Source organism: Somniosus microcephalus, chromosome 3 (genome assembly GCF_052327205.1).
Source record: "Somniosus microcephalus isolate GS21.2 chromosome 3, FLI_Smic_1.0, whole genome shotgun sequence".
Taxonomy (NCBI): Eukaryota; Metazoa; Chordata; class Chondrichthyes; order Squaliformes; family Somniosidae; genus Somniosus; species Somniosus microcephalus.
Window position 1 is genome coordinate 71,470,700 of NC_140989.1, and position 21,179 is coordinate 71,491,878.

Below are 21,179 nucleotides of genomic sequence, written 5' to 3' on the forward strand. Positions count from 1 at the left end.
CAATTAGTTCCCTTTTTAACTTATTGAAATTAGATTATTCTGCTCAAGTGCCTTTACCTTTCCTGTCTCTATGTCAATATTTTCATTGAACATAAATATGCGAAAGTTGCTGTTTGCTGTAGTTACCTACTTGCCCCAGTTCATTTCCTAGAACTAGATCCAGCCTCTTTGCTTGTTGGACTAAACGTATACAGATCTAGAAAGCATTCTTGGACACATTGTAGAAACTCCTCCCCTTCTCTTACCCTAGGCTATGTTTGGATAACTAAAGTTACCTATTATTATGACCATCTTATTCCTGCACCTTTCTCCAATTTACATCTGTACATATTTTTGTCTCTATTTCCTTTCCAGTGCTCAGCGATCTATAATATACCCTCAATAGAGTGACAGTTCCCTTCGCTCTAACCAAATCGATTCAGAGGCTCTAAACTGTGGCAAGCTGTGACAGTCTGGGGGGTGGTACCGGCTCTGTTGACCTCCCCCCGCTTAGACAAAAGATCTACGTGCCCCAGGTAGGCCCTATACCTGTCACTCGAGAAGCCGGTTTGCCTATTTCACTGGGTGCATAGGACACCGATCCTACCCTGATCTGCTCTTAGGCCGGGGACACAGAAACTCCCTGCATAGGGTGTCCCTGCCCCTTCTTATGCCACTGGCTTTGCATGGGGCAGTCAGAGGCTCACCTCTTTAAAAAAATCCCAACATTAGGGCAGAACCAGCATATCTTGGATCCAGCCTAATTTCTGAACCGTCTGGTGTATTCTCACCAAAGTTGCAGAAAGATTGCGCCGGAAGGGCCGCATACTTTTGGCTTCATTTTTTGACATTTCCTTGAAAAGCCCTCCTGTATCGACATGTCCAGTTGGCAGTGTAGGAATCATAAAATCATTACAGTATGGAAGAAGGCCATTCTGTCTGTCGAGGCCATGCTGACTCTCATCTAATCCCATTCCCCTGCCTTTTCTCCGTAGCCTTGCAAAATTTTTTCTTTCAGATACTTATCCAACTCCCTTTTGAAAGATAAGATTGAGTCTGTCTCCACCACCCTTTCAAGCAGTGCAACCCAGATCTTAACCATTCGCTGCATAAAAAAGCTTTTTCTTACCTCACCTTTGGTTCTTTCTCTTAAATCTGTGTCCTCTGGTTCTCGACCCTTCTGCCAATGAGAACAGTTTCTATCTACTCCTCAAGATTTTGAATACCTCTATCAAATCTCCTTTCAATCTTCTCTGCTCCAAGGAGAACAACCCCAGCTTCTCCAGTCTATCAACGTAACTGAAGTCCCTCATTCCTGAAATCATTCTCGTAAATCTTTTCTGCACCTTGTGTAAGGCCTTCACATTCTTCCTAAAGTGTGGTGCCCAGAATTGGACACAGCACTCCAGTTGGGGCCGAACCACTGTTTTATACAGATTCCACAGTACAAAAGATAGAAATTGGGATTGATGTGCAATAATAATAATACATAATTTCCACACTTTTATACCCTATACCTCTATTTATGAAGCCCAGGATCCCATAAGCCTTTTTAACTGCTTTCTCAACCTGCCCTGCCACCTTCAACGATTTGTGCACACATACCCCCAAGTCTCTCTGTTCGTGCACCCCCTTTAGGATTGTACCATTTCGTTTATTTGTCCTCTCCTCATTCTTTCTACCAAAATGTATCACTTCGCACTTTTCTGCATTAAATTTCATCTGCCACGTGGCCACCCATTCCACCAGCTTGTCTATGTCTTCCTGAAGTCTATCACTCTCCTCCTCACTGTTCACTATACTTCCAAGATAATTTCATCATTGATGTGCAATATTGAAATGAATGCATGAATTTAGAAGAGACTGCAGAACATACCTATGTCAAATAGTTTCTGACTAAAACTTTCTGGTTTCTACCATTTCACATTTATAGAGTGGAAACAGGTGCCGAGTAACTCAATACCAACATTTAGAGATTGTGAACCATTGTTTTAACGTGGCTTTAAAGAACGTGTATTGTATTAAATTGTTAACATAATCCTAAATGCTGTAAAAGATAATATCAACACCATTATTAATATGTCTTTCGCCACTTTTTACTGTTTGGCTTGGCTCTTTTGGTAGCATTCTGAGGCAAAAATAGCACTGGGGTTTGGTTGACAATTGAGATTTTATTTCATTAAAGCAAGGAAGTACGAAAGATAGAAATTGGGATTGATGTGCAATAATAAAAGGGGGAATTTTAGGCTAGCTGTGTACATCTGTGCTAATACCTGATGAACCACAGACCAGCAACTATGGCGATTATAATGGTTTAATTTATTTACATCAAATCCAGATATGTGGCCATTTCAAAACAAATGCACAACCTGTCTTGACATCAAGAGAGAAGGATTCTCTGATGAACCATAAACTTCAGAATCAGTTTGTAAATGGATAGCAGGTTTATTCCATCTTTTAAAAACAAAACCTTACAGTTATGAAATTTATGGGGAGTGTGCGGGGGAGGCCAGAAACAGCTGAAGAACCCGGCAAGGCTGGGGACGCGGTGGTCTTGCCGAGCTTAATGGCAGGACCTCATTATCATTTTTATCTTCCGTTTCCCACCTGCCAGCCGGCAAGGTTGATAGCCGGACCGGCTGCTAGACGAGAAATCCAGGAGGCTGCAGCCGGGGACCATTGGGGTGGCCCTGACAATCAGGAGGGGGAAGGTCAGCGTTCGGGACTTGTGGGAGGGAAGAGGTCAGCCGCGATCCTGGCATGGAGAGAGAGGTCATCAAAGCTTGGGGAGGGGGAGCAATTGATGGCTGGGGGAGAGAGAAGTCGCGATCGGCAGGAAGGAGGCCAAAAGGCTTTCTTGAGGGGTCGGTGGGAGCACTCCTGCTCCTCCTGGCCCAAAAGAAGTGCTGTAAAAGGCACTTAACCTGGTGAAGCCAGCAGCGCCCATCTCCCTTTCACTGCTGAATTTCCCGACCCTTGGGAAACCCGTGCAGCAGCCGTTGATTTTAAATCAGGCTCCAAATTGCACTGTGGGAGCCTGATTTAAATATGTCAGTGAAGTGTCCCGCCAAACTTGAATGCCTTGAAATCCACCGCCGTAAAAACGTCAACGGACATGTATCGAGATCCAGTTTTTTCATTTTTAAACCCCCCCACCCCCCCCCCCCCCCAACCCTCTCCCGCCCATTATGGAAGGTTAATATCGAGGTCAACATCCCTCCTTGCTATGAAATAAGACCTGTATATCCAGTTAATTTGATTATTTTGTTCTTTATTCAAGTAAAGGAACTGACTTGGACACTTATTTGGCATATTTAATTGTATTTGCTCGTCATCATATACTCTAAATTGAACCTGCCCTACTGAAAATACACAACCGTAACCCTCTGTAAAATTCTTGAAAGTGACTCTGGATGGGTTTCCAGGAGACAGTTTATTTCTATAACTCGTTAGTTCCATTTAACGCTTCAGTTATACCGCAGCTTCCGGTATATTAGTGCATTGTATATTTGGCACATTTGAATTATACTGCCAACTGCGAGTCACACTGAGGTCAATGATTAAAGGATTGATGCACAGAGCATCATTCCTTGAGCTGCTGACATGTAATGTTAGGAGTGATGGGGGGCAGTGTCCACTTGCTCCTAACATTAAAAACAGGGGCCTAGAAATTCAGCGGTTTAGCACCAGTCGTTAAGGCCCGTTTCGAAGAAAAAATGGCGGCTGCCTTGTTTCCGGCGGGTCCCATGGCAGCCGCCATTTTGGGCAGGTCAGCAGCGCTGCCGTTGTCTGCACTCGCTGCAGAAATGGAAATGAGGCAGATCATGACATCAATGATCGTGATGCTCACTTGACCTATGATCTGCCATTTTCGCCATCGCCACTCCACTTACCGCCGTCTCTTAATCACGACCAGCTGACCAAGCATTCAGCAGCAGGAAGAAGCCTCCAGCGGCGATATTTAAAGGGATCATCAACAACTTGCAGCTGACATGGTTTCTCAGTTTGACTGGCTCTGTGTAACTTTCTGCAACTCTTGCAGCTTTCTAAACTTGTTTAAAGTTCCTGAGGTGACAGGGAGTATGGGTGCAAGTGGAGAATGCCTTGATTCTCATTTAAAGGCTTCTGCTCATACCACTTGCTCAGTCATGGGAGCTGTACTTGCAGTCCCCCTCATGCTTGAGTATCTTCGGGAGAGGGAGTGGAGGCAGCGAAAAAGAGAAGATGCATGCAGAGGGAGGAGGAGGAAGGCTTTCAACAGGAGGCCTTACCCACCTCGAGTCTTTGGAGAGCACTTCTCTTACACTGCTGTTCGCTTAAGTGGAGGTATTAGGAGACTCCGTTTCACAGAACTCAGCCACCTCCTGCAAACAGACATGCAGCCTCAGAGCATGGCGACCACAGCTCTCCCAGTGGCCCTCAATTTCTTCCCCACCGGATTCTTCCAGTCTGCAGCAGGTGACATAGCTAACATCTCCAAGTTTGCCGTCCATCGCTGCATCTGGGAGGTCACAGAGGCTCTCTACTCCAGGAGAAGGGACTACATTGGCCCCGATTTTCGGGCAGCTGTCGGGCGGCTTTTCATGCGGCCGTGGTCCGAAAATCGCGGAAAAGGCGGGTCGGGACCCCCCCGCCTGATTCCCTGCCACGTCCGACTTTCGGACTGCCGTTTTCACGCGCCCCGCTTCAGTCCCGCCCGCCGCTGGCGGGACTGCTCGTCGGAGCACTAACAAGCAATTATCTGCTTGTTGAAGTGGATTTTCCCGTGCCGTTGCGACTTTGGGGCTTTCCCCACCTGAAACCCACCTGCGGAGAACCCCGCCGATGAGAGCTGGCGTGAAAACAGCTGGCTTGCTTGCTTGCAGTAGCAGGTCGCTGAGGGCTGAAGATATTTAAAGAGGCAGCATTTGCAGGCTGCAGGACCTTGTTGATCAAGGCTTGGGGGAACTATTTGAAGCCTTAGGAGCAGCTGCAGAAAGTTGGAGCCTCACACACTTCTTCAGTGTGAGCTCTTGGGAAGCCCCTCTCACCACCCTAACTCAGGACCTCCTCAACCGAGGCATCTGCTAGAAGCATGGGAGACCTTTGGCACCTTCCCTTCCTGGCATTAGAGGATCTCCAACAGCAGAGGTGGCAGTAGCAGAACCAGGAACAGCAGGATGATTACCAGGAGCACCAGGCTGCTGCTCACTCACCTGAAGCTGCACAAGCCAGAAGGGGCCAGCGCTTGGAAGTGGCTTGAGAGCACCTTGCTGCGCTTTAGGGGGCCAGTGGGACCCGTTTCTGCACTGGCAGTCCTACTCAGAAGGACTTCCATGAAGATCTGGTTTCTCTGTTCAACAGATGGCCAACGCTCCTCAAGAGATGTCATTCTCTTATGAGCACTCACCATGTTTTCCCTACCCTGGCGACTTATCTCCTCCATGGAGGTTGCCAACCTTTCCATGGTGCTGCGTTCATGCACCAATGACTCCACAAAGGCTCTGCTCATGGTCGCTATGGACTCCTCCATTCGCTCCACACTCGCAGCGACCCTGGAGACAAAACCTGCCAGAGACTCCTGCATCTGTGCATGGAGATCCATCATCTCTTCTCTTGCGGATGGACCCAGAGGCAGAGGGTCGAGATGCAGCGCAGCTGAGCTGAGCTGGCAGAGCCCTGCGCCCTCCGACGAGGACTCTCCACTGCTGTCCCTGTCTCCAGAATCTGCTGAGGCTCACTTGTCAGCTGTGAAACACCAGGTGACAACACTACTCTATGTCCCAAAGGTCCCCCCCGAGGTGTGAGTGTCTGCGCTGGTGCTGGGTACGCTTACTTCTGCTGACGCTGCACCCTCAGAGGTTGGAGCTTCCTCTGAGGAGTCTGGCTGCACAGCCTCTTCCTCCTCCACAGTGAGGACGGGGGCTCTGGATGGTACTGTGGGGGAGTAAAGGAAGGAGTTAGAGATGTAATGCCAAGGTTCCTCTGGTGACTCCCAGCGAGTTGGCATCTGCTGACACCTGCATCCATGCAGCATTGGTCTCAGTGGGAGGCCTCTTCCTCCCTGACCTAGGGAAGAGGACCTCCCTGTGGGCCCTAACCCCATCCAATAATGCCTGCAGTGAAGCCTCGTCAAATTTGAAGGCAGCTCGGGGTATGGCACTGGCCACAGCTGCTGCAGGCTCCTTATGCCATCCTGTATGGTTCATTTGGAAGCCTTCAGAGGATGCAGTGCTTGCCATGGACCTTGAAAGCACCATGAATGATGACATCATACTGTGGGGATTTCTGACTCGATTTAGACAATTAGCAAGGCTTCCCACATGCTGGGGATTAATTGGCCAATTGAGGGAAAATTGCGTGGGGCTGGCTGACACTTTTTTATGTGTGTCAGAAACCCCACATTCGGGGAAATCCGACCATTTCCCACACAAGCCGAAAATCGGGGCCATTGTCTTCTCTCTGAACAGATTTAAGGTGATTGGCAAAAGAACCAAAGGCGAGGTAAGAAAAAACCTTTTCGCGCAGCGAGTGGTTAAGATATTGAATGTACTGCCTGAAAGGGTGGTAGAGGCAGAATCAATCTTATCTTTCAAAAAGGAGTTGGATAAGTATCTGAAGGAAAACATTTGCAGGGCTACAGGGAAAGGGCAGGGGAGTGGGACTAGCTGAGAGTCGGCATGGGCTCGACGTGCCGAATGGCCTTCTTCCGTGCTGTAACCATTCTATGATTCTAAGCAGGACGAGCACGCATGTGGCTTTGGCAGGATAGCAGACCTCCCCATGGTACAGGGTGCCATCGACTGCACACACGTGGCTTTGGGGACAGCGTATACCAATCCTGAGATCTTCCGTAATCGCAAATTTACGTGCAGTTGTTGTGGGACCGCGCCCAGCGCATCATGATGGTCAATGACCTCTACCCTGGCAGCAGTCATGACACCTTCATCCTATGCCAGTCTGGTGTGCCAGCAATCTTCCAGCCACCACGTCAAACCCAAGGTTGGCTGCTTGGAGACAAGAGCTATTCGCTCTGCACCTGGCTGATGACTCCCCTCCGCAACCCCACCACTTGTGCCCAGCACTCCTATAATGATAGCCATGCTGCTACCAGGAACATAATCGAGTAGACTATCGGGGTGCTCAAACAACAGTTCCACTGCCTTGACTGCTCGGGAGGATCCCTCCAGTACTCGCCGGAGCGGGTGTCCCATTCCGTGGTAGTCTGCTGCATGCTTCACAACTTGACCATCATGAGGCCGCAGCCCTTCCCACCAGGGATTGTGGGACCACCTTATGAGGAGAGGAGGAAAAGGACATGGAAGAGGAGGGAGGGAGGAGGCAGGCAGCAAATCCCTGTTCCAAACAGGCTGTCCGTGAACACATCATCAGACTCCAATTTCAGTGAATTACACTCCAGATCTCCCTTGCTCACGACTTCCCCATCATACCATCCCTCTGTCACAGAACATCACAGCGTTCTCCTGGGCACAAAGCTGAAATGAGTGCCACCACAAAGTACACATTCCAAACACAAATCATAAATTTATCAGAATCCAATCAACATTACAATATCAACTAATCACCCTTGTGCTTTCCCATAGGGCCTGTCGTTCGTGTGCCTTTACCTACTCTAGTGCTCTTACACAGTGCTTCCCCCAGTGGCTGAAGCACGGCCGGTGGAAGGCTGCTGAGTTTCCGTGGGGGACACTGCAGGTGACCTTGCAGGACAACCTCGACCAGCTGTGGATCTAGAAGGCCCAGTTGTAGACTGCACGCCCTCGGCATGGGCGGCAGCAGTCTTGGCTGGCTGGCTGATAGGCATCAGCAAGGGGAATGGTGGACTGGCAGTGGTGGGAGTAGGAATGCTGTCATCCTGAGAGAGGACAGCAGGTTCTTGCTCCACAGACCCACTGCCCTCGGCACCCTCGGGCCGGCGCCTCAGCATTCCTAGCAATCTGTTGGAGGACAGATTGCTGGACTGCTGTGACACCCTGCAAGTTTCTTTCGACACTCATGCACCTAGCGACGATGGCAGCAGTCTGAGCTTGCGTGACAGCAAGCTGAGACTGCATGAGAGCAGTCTGCACTTCCACTGCGACGTTGGGTTGCTTCCAGCTGTGCTGCAATGGAAGCCGAGACATCGCCCATCACACCCAGCCTCATGGTTGGGTCCACAAGGTCTCTCCTGGAGTTGTCCGTCATTTCCATCCTGGGTTCCAAGCTCTGCGTAAAGCCCCGTTTAATGTTGGAGCCGGACTCCTCCATGCTCCTTGACATTGACGAGAGGCTGTCTGGCAGGCTTGCCATTGTACCTAGCATTTCCATGTGCATGCCCATCACCCTTCTTCTGAAGACCGCCCCATCAAGGTCATCATCTGAGTTGTGTGCAGCAGAATTCATGCGCAAACTCGCCCTCCGGGGAGCTAGCACCCGAGCTACCCTTTCCCCCTGGCCTTGCTACAGCCCACTCGTGTCCAGTGCTTCGCCATGTGTAGATCCCGCCTCTGTACTACCCTCTAAATTCCGCACAGTGCCAGTTTCTGAGCTGGTGTCTGAGTGCCAAATTCAGTGATGGTGTGTTTTCTTCTTCTCCTCCATCACTCTCCTCCACAACTTAAGGGACAGTCTGTGCTGGTGGCACTTCTTGGGTATCTGAAAGCAGAAAGGCACAAGGTCGGGTTGTGGTGAGGGGAGGTGGGGAAAGCAAGATATCCATGCATACACCATCAGCAGCTTGTAAGTGAAAAGAGATTGTGGGATGAGAGGGAAGTGGAATGTGAGATGAAGGACTAGCTATGACCATACCGTCATTATCAGCAATGGTTTCAACTTCTCCCGTTGCCAAGGCCTCCGTCACTGCCACTCTAATGATGTTGAGCATGGATTCCTCCAGATCGCTGAGGTTCTGTATTGCGGCTTGGCCGCCTCCTGTCTGCCGCTGCTCCCTCCTGTTCTATGCAACCTTTGCCTGCAAGAGAAAGTGAAGTTTGTCAGTGAGTGTCGCGCAATGTGTTTGGGTGATGTACCTGCCATAGTTGAATAGCTGTCGGTGTATGCATGGTGTGAGATGTGGGTGTGAGTGTTACGTGTGTGATGGTGAAGTGAAGCCATGATTCTGTGGTATGAGTGGTGATAGGTAGAGATTGTTGGTAGGTGAGTGATGGAGGTGTGGTGCATTGAGCAGTATGTGAGGCTTGTGGTGCAGACGGTGGAATATGGCATTTGCTGAAGCCTTCACTCACCTTGACCTGGTGTATGAGGTCATTAAACTTTTTTCAGCACTGGTGGCCGTGACGGTGTTAGCTATCTCTTCCAAGAGCCTTCTGCAAGTCGCCTTAGATGGGTTCCTGCCACTCTGTGGTAACAGTACAGCCCGCCTTCATTGTACAGCCATGACCAAGGCCTCCAGTGCAGCATCCGAGAACCTTCGTGGTTGCTCCCTTGGGTGCTGAGCCATGTCCTCAGCCAGACTAACAATGAGGTATGGCTGCAACAAAGCACTTCCCCTTTAAGTAGTCCAGATAGCCTAGGCCAAACATTTCTGGCCATTAGACTGCACCCGATATTGCCCCACCCACCGTTTAGCGCTGAAATCAACACTCCAATCATTATAATGAGCTGGCCGCATGCATTTTGCGTGCTGTCTGGACCACTTTCAAAGGGCGCAGGCAAAAAGAGCTGGTCCTTGACACCGCCTGTTTTGGGGCCAGATCCAATTTCTAGGCCAATGAAATTAAATTTATACAACACAAAAGCAAAATACTGCGAATGCTGGAAATCTGAAATAAAGATAGAAAATGCTGGAAATACTCAGCTGGTCAGGCAGCATCTATGGAGAGAGAAACAGAGTTAACGTTTCAGGTCGATGACCTTTAGTCAGTTTATACAACACTTAGTGGGCATTTTTAAGCAACCACTTTGCATCATGCTGGAGTTATACTGTATCCACCATACGCTCTAAGCTGATAAAGGTTCCTTGGAATTCCTGGACACCTTTTTAAACTTGCCCGTAACTTATTGAATTATATTGGCCCAGAATTTGCAGTGGGTAATAACAGCAAACGAACAGCGATCGATGCTAATACCCCCTTGAAACTGACCGCAACTTCAGGATGTAGCGCATGCGCATCCTAACGCGGATATCTTGAGGTTGCGGTCATTCATTCACTGCTCCGACACTGGCAGCGCTGTGCACCGCCCCCTCCCCCCATAGCCGGCAATCAGTGAAACTGACGAAAACTTCGGCTCTTCCGTGTTAATATCACTGTTAAATACCCCATTAAAAGCTAGACCCATTAGGTGTGACTGGGATTTTAACAACATATTGACTGCTAAACAAACTTTCTGGCCCTGAAAAACTAATTTTAATTTTGTGGACTGTCAAATTTATGCATTTTAATAAATATTAAACATTTTAAGAAACTTTAAAAGAAAATTTCTATTTTTTTAAAATGTTTGTTCATCTTTATTTCAGAATTACCTTTTCCCGTTGTGAGAGCCCCAATCTTTGTTTTGCTCTCTATAACATTTTTACAAAGTTAGAATCAAAGGAGCTTACTCACTTCCTGGTTCTCGGTCTGTGAGAATTCTGCATTGTGATTGGCTTCTTAGACAGCTTGTTGATGTTACAGCAGCTCGCACTATGGGATTCCCACTAAACTATGCTGATTTCAACTGCACATCCGAAAAGCCGAACTTCTCACCACAGAGATTGCAAGATCTTTGTGGGAAGCTTACTTCGAGGCCAGCAGCGAATGCCTTTGCTTCGCTACTGACCGCAAATACGGGCCAGTGAGATTGTGACCACTCCTGTCAATGCTCTCAAAACATTAAATATTTAACTGCACACATGTACAGAGCTCTCAGTGGCAGCGGCGGGAAACGCGAGCGGCGAGGCTTTAAAAGGCCCCCAGAGACCAGGTAGGCCTCGCAGCGGCGGCAGCAGGAAACGCGAGCGGCGAGGCTTTAAAAGGCCCCCAGAGACCAGGTAGGCCTCACAGCGGCGGCGGCAGGAAACGCGAGCGGCGAGGCTTTAAAAGGCCCCCAGAGACCAGGTAGGCCTCACAGCGGCGGCGGCGGGAAACGCAAGCGAAGAGGCTTTAAAAGGCCCCCAGAGACCAGGTAAGCCTCACAGCGGCGGCGGCGGGAAACGCAAGCGAAGAGGCTTTAAAAGGCCCCCAGAGACCAGGTAGGCCTCACAGCGGCAGCAGCGGTGGCGGGAAACGCAAGCGGCGAGGCTTTAAAAGGCCCCCAGAGACCAGGTAGGCCTCACAGCGGCAGCGGGAAACACGAGCGGCGAGGCTTTAAAAGGCCCCCAGAGACCAGGTAGGTTTACTAATCTCCAATCTCAGAGAGGGAGAGAAGTAAAAAGTAATTGAAGTGTGACATCACCAGAAAGCAGGTAAGTGATTGGTTGGTGAGTATTTCTCTTTTTTTAAACTCTAACTCTGTGGTTTATAGTTCCTAGGGTCTCTGTGGTGCAGTGGGGACTGTTGGTAAACCAGGGCCCTAAAATATATCATTTATCTGTAGTGTAATTGGTGGGATTGATTTGTTTAATTTAATTTCAATTAATTAAAGGGTAAGTCATGGCAGGACAGCCCGGTGCCGTGGTATGCTCTTCCTGTGCTATGTGGGAACTCAGGGACACTTCCTCTGTCCCTGACAACCATTTGTGCAGGAAGTGTGTCCAGCTGCAGCTACTGGCAGACCACATTGCGGCGCTGGAGCAGCAATTGGATACATACTGGACCATTCGCGATGCTGAGGACGTCGTGAATAGCACGTTTAATCAGTTGGTCACACCACAGATAAAGGTGGCACAGGCAGAAAGGGAACGGGTGAGCAACAGGCAGAGTAGTAGGCACAGGCAGGTAGTGCAGGGGTCCCCTGTGGCCATCCCCCTCTCAAACAAATATACCGCTTTGGATACTGATGGGGGGGATGGCTTACCAGGGGAAGGCAGCAGCAGCCAACTTCCTGGCACTGTGGCTGGTTCTGCTGCACAGGACGGGAGGAAAAAGAGGGGGAGAGCTATAGTAATAGGGGATTCTATTGTAAGGGGTATAGATAGGCATTTCTGCGGCCGCAAACGAGACTCCCGGATGGTGTGTTGCCTCCCTGGTGCAAGGGTCAAGGATGTCTCGGAGCAGCTGCAGGGCATTCTGGAGGGGGAGGGTGAACAGCCAGTTGTCGTGGTGCATATAGGTACCAACGATATAGGTAAAAACCGGGATGAGGTCCTAAAAGCTGAATATAGGGAGTTAGGAGATAAATTTAAAAATAGGACCTCAAAGGTAGTAATCTCAGGATTGCTACCAGTGCCACATGCTAGTCAGAGTAGAAATAGAAGGAAATTTCAGATGAATACGTGGCTAGAGGAATGGTGCAAGGGGGAGGGATTCGAATTCCTGGGACATTGGAACCGGTTCTGGGGGAGGTGGGACCAGTACAAAACGGACGGTTTGCACCTGGGCAGGGCTGGGACCGATGTCCTAGGTGGAGTGTTTGCTAATGCTCTGGGGGAGGGTTTAAACTAAAATGGCAGGGGGTTGGGAACCTGAGCGGGGAAACAGAGGAAAGGGAAACGAGGATAAAAGCAAAAGACAGGAAGGAGAAAAACAAAAGTGACAGGCAGAGAAATCAAAGGTTTAAATCAAACATGGCCACAGTAAATAATAATTCTAAGAGATCTAAGAGCGTTAAAAAAACAAGCCTGAAGGCTTTGGGGGAGAAATTCAGTTGGTTGCGCCACCCGTTAGCGCCTTAAGAGGGCGATAAGTGGGGTGCGAGCCAGCTAGCGCCCGGGCACGGCAAGACCTTTGCCTCTTGCGAAATTGAGCGGACATTTAGCGGCGGCGCTAAACCACAACGCCCGCTCAGCTGCGCACGCAGATCCTGACTTCATTTCAGAGTGCAACGCCCTTGGGGCGCCCCGAACCGGAAATTCAGTGGCGCCCCCCTCCTTTCCGCCTGTCGCTCCCAACGACTGGTTGACTGGAATGGTTCCCAGTCGCTGTGGGGCTGGGGGGGGGGGGGGGCGCTATTTAAAGGGGGCTCTTCCTGGCTTCTTTGTGGTAGCCATTTTTGGACCACTCCTTCTGAGAGAGAGAGAGAGATTTGCAGAGAGACAAAGGGAGAGAGATTTCTGCATTGAGTCAGCGCTCGCTGAGGTACTTTTGACTTCTGACCAGAACTTTGTAGTTGCTTTGCTTTTTCACCGGCATAACTTTGAGTGGCCACATACTGTGGGGGCTGCAATGGGTGGGAACGTTGGGCTTGTCCATTACATTGAGAGGGCACAGAGACGCAGAGAGAGAGTGCCAATCATGGCCAGACGGAGGAGGGCCAATAGGCGTCGGCACACGAGACCTTACCATCCCAGGGTTTTCCGCCAACAGTTCTCATACCTCAATATGTCTGAGGAGCAGTGTTTTCGGAGGTTGCGATTCAGCAAGGAGGTGGTCACTGAGCTCTGCCACCTGCTTCAGCCAGATCTGCAGCCTCAACTGAGGAGCAGGACGTCTCTGTCGGTGGCAGTGAAGGTAACAGTAGTTCTCAACTTCTATGCTACCGGCTCTTTTCAATCCGCTACTGGGGACATTGCCAATATCTCCCAATTCGCGGTGCATTGCTGCATCCGTCAAGTCACGAATGCCCTCTTTAAAAGGAGACGTCAGTACATCTCCTTCCCCATGACCCCGGACAAGCAGCAAGAGCGCGCAATGGGCTTTGCAAGAATAGCGGGCTTCCCCATGGTCCAGGGCGCCATAGACTGCACGCATGTGGCTTTGCGGGCGCTGCAAGAGAATGCCGAGGATTACCGCAACCGGAAAGGGTTCCATTCGTTGAACGTCCAGTTGGTCTGTGACCACAGACAGCTGATGGTCGCTGTCAATGCCCGCTTTCCAGGCAGCAGCCACGACGCCTTCATCCTGCGCCAGACTTCTGTGGCAGACCTTTTCGAGGCCCTGGCTCACCCAGGAGGCTGGCTTCTCGGGGACAAGGGCTATCCTCTGTGCACCTGGCTGATGACCCCGCTCCGTGCACCCAGCACCCCTGCTGAAGAACGATACAATGAGAGCCATCAAGCTACCAGGAACATCGTTGAGCACACAATCGGCGTGCTGAAGCAACGGTTCCGCTGTCTGGACCATTCCGGAGGAGCCCTTCAGTACTCACCTGAGCGAGTTTCCCTTTTCGGTGTTGTGTGCTGCATGCTACATAACCTGGCAATCCTCAGGACTCAGCCACTGCCACCAGACATTGGAGCACCAGCAGAGGAGGAGGAGGAGCAGCAGCACCAAGACGGGAGGGAGGCACAAAGTGCAAGGGCCGTCCATCAGCGGCTTATAGCAAGTCGCTTCTAGGCCCCCTCTGAGGGAATGGCTTCTGCCATTCAAAGAACATGAATGGAATGGTTCCGCAACCCCTGAGCCGGTCAAGGCAACAAATAGGTAAAAGAGCAAACATGCACATTCTGAATAAAGACACTTCTTTATTTAACAAACTGTGTGCCCTTCCCGCATGACAAAGTAACAGAGCAAAACCCCCAAAAAAACAGTCAGTCACATAACTGGCTCTCACAACCTGGAGACAATGACCAAAACAGTAACAAAAATATGACCACGATCCTCGGCCTTCAATTAAACAATTAACAACATTTTGCCACACCTTCTACTTTTTGCCCTTTGAGTGTGATCTGCTTCGCTTGCGAGATTGTCCCCTTCCCACCCTGCAGCTCTTCCGCAATGGGACCCCAGTGGCTGCAGCAAGGCTGGGGGGAGGCTGCTGAGTGTCAGAAACTGAGACTGCAGATGCCCTTGAGGAACGGCCTGGACCAGCTCTGGACCTGGAGGGCCCGGCTGCTGACTGCGCCAACTCTGCATGGGCAGCACCAGTCTGTCCTACAGGTGGTGGCAGCTGCAGTGGAGAAGTGACAGTGCTGGCAGCAGGAATGCTGTCATCGTGAGAGAGGACAGCAACTCCCTGTTCAGCCGACACACTGGCACTCCCGCGGGGCAGCACTGCAGCATGCGGAGCAATCTGCTGAAGCACAGATTGCTGGCCTGCTGCGGCGCAATGAGGGCCCCGGCGAACCCTGCCCGATCCAGCGAGGGTGGCAGCAGTCAGTGCTCATGTGGCCTTAATCTGCGTCTGCATGAGACCAGCCACTGACTGCATTGCAGCACTAATGCTGCGCCGAAGTCCTGAAGACTCCTTGCCTGTGCTGCACCAAAGTCCTGGAGACTCCTTGCCTGTGCTGCGCCGAAGTCCTGGACACTCCTTGCCAGTGACTCAATGGATTCGGGCATCCTTGCCACTGCAGCCATGAGCTCAGTGTGCCTGTGCTCCGCCTGGGCGCTCATTTCAGCGGGGAGCCGTACCTCTTCTGCGCTCACTGTTGCAGGACTCGAGGCCAGACTCTCCCTCCGGGGAGAAGGCCGCCGAGCTTCCCTACCCCCCTCGCGTTGCTGCAGCCCACTGGGTCCTGGAGCTTCACCCTCATCAGACCATTCCCCCCCGCTCCCCTCCAGGGAAGACGAGTCCCCATTATGGCCATGGGCTGCCTCGGCTGAGGGTGGCACTGATGGTCCAGCTTCCTCCTCGTCGTCGCCTTCAGAATCACTCACCGTGGCAGCTTGAGGGCCCGCCTCCTCACCTGGCGAATCAGCATCTGAAAGCAGGGAGGTACAAGAGTGGCTTTAGCGTGAGGACAGGGTGGCAGCAAGGGAGGCATGAGTGCTGCAATGTACTGATTTGGCTCGAAGGTGGCAAAGGATGCTGGTGTGAGGAACAAGTGGAAGGAGAGAGGTCAAAAAGGTGATGACCTTACCGTTGCTGTCCATAACGGGGTCGGCATTTCCAGTGGCGACGGGGCCAATCATCCGGCCTGCCATAATCCGCTGGACTCGCTGCTCCAGATCAGTCAGGGCTTGAAGGTGATGCCGGTCTCCCCCGGTCCATTGATGCTGCCTCCTGTTATGCGCCAGCTTGCCCTGCAAGAGAAAAGACGGGCTCTGAGTACAGTGTGGAGCCCTGATCTTGGCTGCAATGCCTCCCATGGTGGAATAGCCCTTACATTGTGTAGCCCTGATCTTGGCTGCAATGCCTCCCATGGTGGAATAGCCCTTACAGTGTGTAAAGTGCTGAAAGGGCCATAGGTGCTGGATGAGGGCTGGGCATTGGGGCTTTCAGGACCCTTTGGCCATAAAGTGAGGTCGACATGCAGGGATGAAGAGGATTCTGAAAAGGGTACTCACCCTGACGACCTGAGTGAGGTCGTTGAACTTCTTCCTGCATTGCACAGGGGTCCTAGGCACCATGCTGCTGGAGATCACTCGGTGAGCCACCTCCCTCCAAGCTTTTCGATATTCGCTGGGCAGCGGCCTCCTGCCACTGTCCGGGTACAGGAGAGATCGCCTGCGCTCCTCCGCGCCAACCAGAACCTCCAAGGCCGCCTCGCTGAACCGCTGCGCTCGCTCACTGGCCCTCTCCATGGTCCTTGGCTTAAGGATGTGGCAACAGGTCTGTCCAGGCCGAGATTCAGCGCTCCGAAGCGCAGGGTGTGGCTGCAAGTCCAGATCGACCCTCCCCTTTAAGAGCTGACCGGCGCCAGCGTGTCTGTGTCCAATCGCTAACTGGCCGCACCTGCGCTGCGCCTGCCCTCGGAGGTAGCGCCTCACTCCTCCGGCTTAGCGCCTTAAGACTGTCGTGCAGCGCCTGTTTTAGCGCTCCAAGCACCTCCTGGGGTGAAGCAGGCCAATTTACCAGTAGTTGGCGATAATTTGCGCCGGGCGCAAAATTTCGCGCCCGCCCGATACTTACGCCCCAATCGGGGCAATACTGAATTTCTCTCCCTTTGTGTCTTAGTGCAAGGAGCATTCGTAATAAGGCGGATGAATTAGCTGTGCAAATAGAGGTAAACGAATATGATATGATTGGGATTACGGAAGCATGGCTCCAGGGTGGCCAAGGCTGGGAACTCAACATCCAGGGGTATTCAATATTTAAGAAAGATAGGCAGAAAGGAAAAGGAGGTGGAGTAGCATTGCTGGTTAAAGAGGGGATTAACACAATTGAAAGGAAGGATATTAGCTCTGATGATGTGGAATCTGTATGGGTAGAACTGAGAAATACCAAGGGGCAGAAAACGTTAGTGGGAGTGGTATATAGACCTCCAAACAGTAATGCGGAGGTCGGGGATGGCATTAAACAGGAAATTAGAGAAGCGTGCAATAAGGGCACAGCAGTTATCATGGGTGACTTTAATCTACATATAGATTAGGCTAACCAAATTAGTAACAATGCTGTGGAGGAGGAATTCCTGGAGTGTATACGGGATGGTTTCCTGGACCAATATGTCGAGGAACCAACTAGAGATCAGGCCATCTTAGACTGGGTATTATGTAATGAGAAAGGACTAATTTGCAATCTTGTTGTGCGAGGTCCCTTGGGTCGGAGCGATCATAATATGATAGAATTCTTCATTAAGATGGAGAGTGAAATAGTTGACTCAGAGACTAGGGTCCTGAATTTAAATAAAGGAGACTATGATGGTATGAGGTGCGAGTTGGGTAGGATTGATTGGGGAATGTCATTCATAGGGCTGACGGTGGATGGGCAATGGCAAACATTCAAAGATCGCATGGATGAACTGCAGAATTTGTTCATCCCAGTTTGGCATAAAAATAAAACAAAAAAGGTGACTCAACCGTGGCTAACAAGGGAAATTAGGGATAGCATAAGATCCAAGGAGAGGACATATAAATTGGCCAGGAAAAGCAGTAAACCTGAGGATTGGGAGTAGTTTAGGATCCAACAAAGGAGGACAAGGGGATTAATTAAGAGGGGGGAAATAGAGTATGAGAGTAAGCTTGCAGGGAACATAAAAACTGACTGTAAAAGCTTTTATAGATATGTGAAGAGAAAAAGATTGGTGAAGTCAAGCGTAAGTCCCTTGCAGTCAGAATCAGGGGAATTTATAATGGGGAACAAAGAAATGGCAGACCAATTAAATACATACTTTGGTTCTGTCTTCACAAAGGAGGACACAAATAACCTCCCAAAGATGTCGGGGAACATAGGGTCTAATGACAGGGAGGAACTGATAGAAATCAGTATTTGTAGGGAAATGGTGTTAGGGAAATTGATGGGATTGAGGGCCGATAAATCCCCAGGGCCTGATAATCTACATCCTAGGGTACTTAAGGAAGTGGCCCTAGAAATAGTAGATGCATTGCTGGTCATCTTCCAGAACTCGATAGACTCTGGAACGGTACCCATGGATTGCTGGGTAGCTAATGTTACCCCACTGTTCAAAAAGGGTGGTAGAGAGAAAACAGGGAATTACAGACCGGTAAGCCTGACATCGGTAGTGGGGAAAATGCTAGAGTCCATTATAAAGGATGTAATAGCAGAGCACTTGGAAAAAAGTGACCGGATCGGACAAAGTCAACATGGCTTTACAAAAGGTAAATCGTGCTTGACTAATCTACTGGAGTTTTTTGAGGATGTAACTGGTAAAATAGATAAGGGAGAACCAGTGGATGTGGTATATTTGGATTTTCAAAAGGCTTTCATAAGAGATTAGCGTGTAAAATTAAGGCACATGGGATTGGGGGCAAGGTATTGACTTGGATAGAGAACTGTTTGGCAGACAGAAAGCAAAGAGTTGGAATAAACGGCTCTTTTTCCGAGTGGCAGGCAGTGACTGGTGGGGTACCGCAGGGATCGGTCCTTGGACCCCAGCTGTTCACAATATATATTAATGATCTGGACGAGGGAACTAGATGTAATATCTCCAAGTTTGCAGACGACACAAAGCTGGGTGGGCATGTGTGCTGTGAGGAGGATGCCGAGGAATTCCAGTATGATTTGGACAGGTTGGGTGATTGGGCAGAAGCATGGCAGATGCAGTATAACGTGGATAAATGCGAGGTTATCCACTTTGGTGTCAAAAACAGGAAGGCAGATTATTATCTGAATGGCAATAGATTGGGAGAAGGGGAAGTGCAACGAGACCTGGGCGTCCTTGTGCACCAGTCGCTGAAAATAAGCATGCAGGTGCAGCAGGCGGTTAAGAAGGCAAATGGTATGTTGGCCTTCGTAGCGAGAGGGTTCGAGTACAGGAACAAGGATGTCTTGCTGCAGTTGTACAGGGCCTTGGTGAGACCACATCATGAGTAATGTGTGCAGTTTTGGTCGCCTTATCTGAGGAAGGATGTTCTTGCCATGGAAGGAGTTCAGCGAAGATTCACCAGGCTGATACCTGGGATGGCAGGAATGATGTATGAGGAGAGAGTGGGTCAACTGGGCTTGTACTCGCTGGAGTTTAGAAGAATGAGAGGGGATCTCATCGAAACTTATAAAATTCTAACAGGACTAGACAGACTAGATGCTGGAAGGATGTTCCCAATGGTCGGGGAGTCCAGAACCAGGGGTCACAGTACCAGGATAAGGGGTAAGCCATTTAGGACAGAGATGAGGAGGAATTTCTTCACCCAGAGAGTGGTGAACCTGTGGAATTCTCTGCCAAAGAGGGCAGTAGAGGCCAATTCATTAAATATATTCAAGAAGGAGTTGGATATATTTCTTAAGGCTAAAGGGATCAAGGGATATGGAGAGAAGGCAGGAACAGGGTACTGAATTTGGATGATCAGCCATAATCTCATTGAATGGCGGAGCAGGCTCGAGGGGCCGAATGGCCAATCCTGCTCCTATCTTCTATGTTTCTCTTGACCGGAAGGACTCAAATCGAGGTCAGGCAGTATAAACAAACCTGCCAAACTCTATACTGCAGCTACCAACAGACCAATAGGTACAGTATAAGTATATACTAACTGCAACCAAAATTATATACAGTACTTGGTAAATGACTATTCTGGTACAAGAATAAAGGTGGAAAATTCCAAACCATTTTCTGTCTATACACATTGGCTGCGATTTTGCAAATGGATGAGGCTTGGGAGCGGGTCAGCTGCTTTCCGGGTTCCAGTCCTGCCCCCAACTGCATCCGGCCAACGGACGTGATTTTACGTTGATTGTCCTTCTTAAGCCCGCCCTGCGGGCTTGCCGGCCAATTAAAAAGAAGCCCATTTGATGATGCGTTATCTGCTGGTTTTCTTAAAGGGACCACACACAATTTTTCTTTGACAACTCATTTCTCAGTGTTTGACAGCATTGAGGTGCTGCAAACACTGACAATGACTGTTCACAAGTGAGCTCTTGCATCCAGGCTCTCCAGTGACTCCCTCCTTAGGCTAGAACAGATGGCAGCTGCACGTGAGGTTACAGAGGCGATCTGTCACTGTTGAGAGAGGTTCTCCCAATGAGGTGGGACTAGACAGCCAATTCTAATCTTGTTACCTACAGAAACGAGTAAATACATTAAAAATGATTTTCCCAACATTTTCTTACCTCTGAAACTCACCAGTTTCATTGGATCCTTCGCACCACTTCTACAGCTGTCATCAATGCAGAAACATTACAGCAGACACACAACATGCCACACTTGCATGGCATGGTGTCTGGACATCAGGGAACCCGAGGCAGAAGCGGCAAAATTGAAAAAGAGCCTGCTAACAACTATCAAGTACCTGTTAACAGCCAGGTAAGTGGCTATAATCCTCTTCCCGCCGCTAGGAGTTGGGTCCATGCGCAAATCAGGGACCCGACACTTGGGAAGATTGATTGGAGGCGGGTTGATAGCGGGTTCCCTGCCCGCTATCAACCTTTGCGATTTTGACAGTGGTCCCACCTCCAATCCCACAGGACCGGCAAAATTCCTGCCATTGTGTTATATTCCCGTAAAGAGCAGTTTTATGCCAACTTGGTGTTTTTCTTTTACTGTAATTGCAGTTCAGATTTCTGTTGGCTATTATGTTTTTTGTTTTTTTCTCCAGATATTTTTCCTCATTCAGCATCTCAGACCACTCCCGTGGCTGTGCCTCCCTTACATAGGAGCATAGGAACGTAAGACATTCAGGGACTCGAGCCTGTTCCGCCATTTAATTAGATCATGGCTGATCTGTATTACTTGTAGCAAATGAAATTTCTGCTTCGTAGGCACAGACTATCAGTAGCTGTTTTAGCTTTACATATTATAAACAACACTTTTACACTATAAGATTATACCATGTGAAAAAAGTTTATTTTTTTATTTTTATGTTAGTAGCGATTTGAGGCTCACTGCTTATCAAGACTGAAAAAAAACCTTT

At 49.8% G+C, this 21,179-nt stretch overlaps 1 protein-coding gene across 5 annotated transcripts in view; it reads left to right on the plus strand.

Annotated features, from left to right (window-relative positions):
- gpatch2 (G patch domain containing 2) overlaps positions 1 to 21,179 on the plus strand; it is a 342,724-nt gene that overhangs the window by 243,890 nt on the left and 77,655 nt on the right. The window contains exon 10 of one of the 5 annotated variants that reach the window (XM_085981064.1): positions 355 to 527. The exons of the other annotated variants lie outside the window; for them this stretch is intronic. Within the exon in view, the coding sequence (XP_085837190.1) occupies positions 355 to 385 (31 nt within the window). The 3' untranslated portion in view covers positions 386 to 527. Of the gene's footprint in view, positions 1 to 354; positions 528 to 21,179 lie in introns of those variants that run through there. 5 annotated transcript variants of the gene reach the window in all.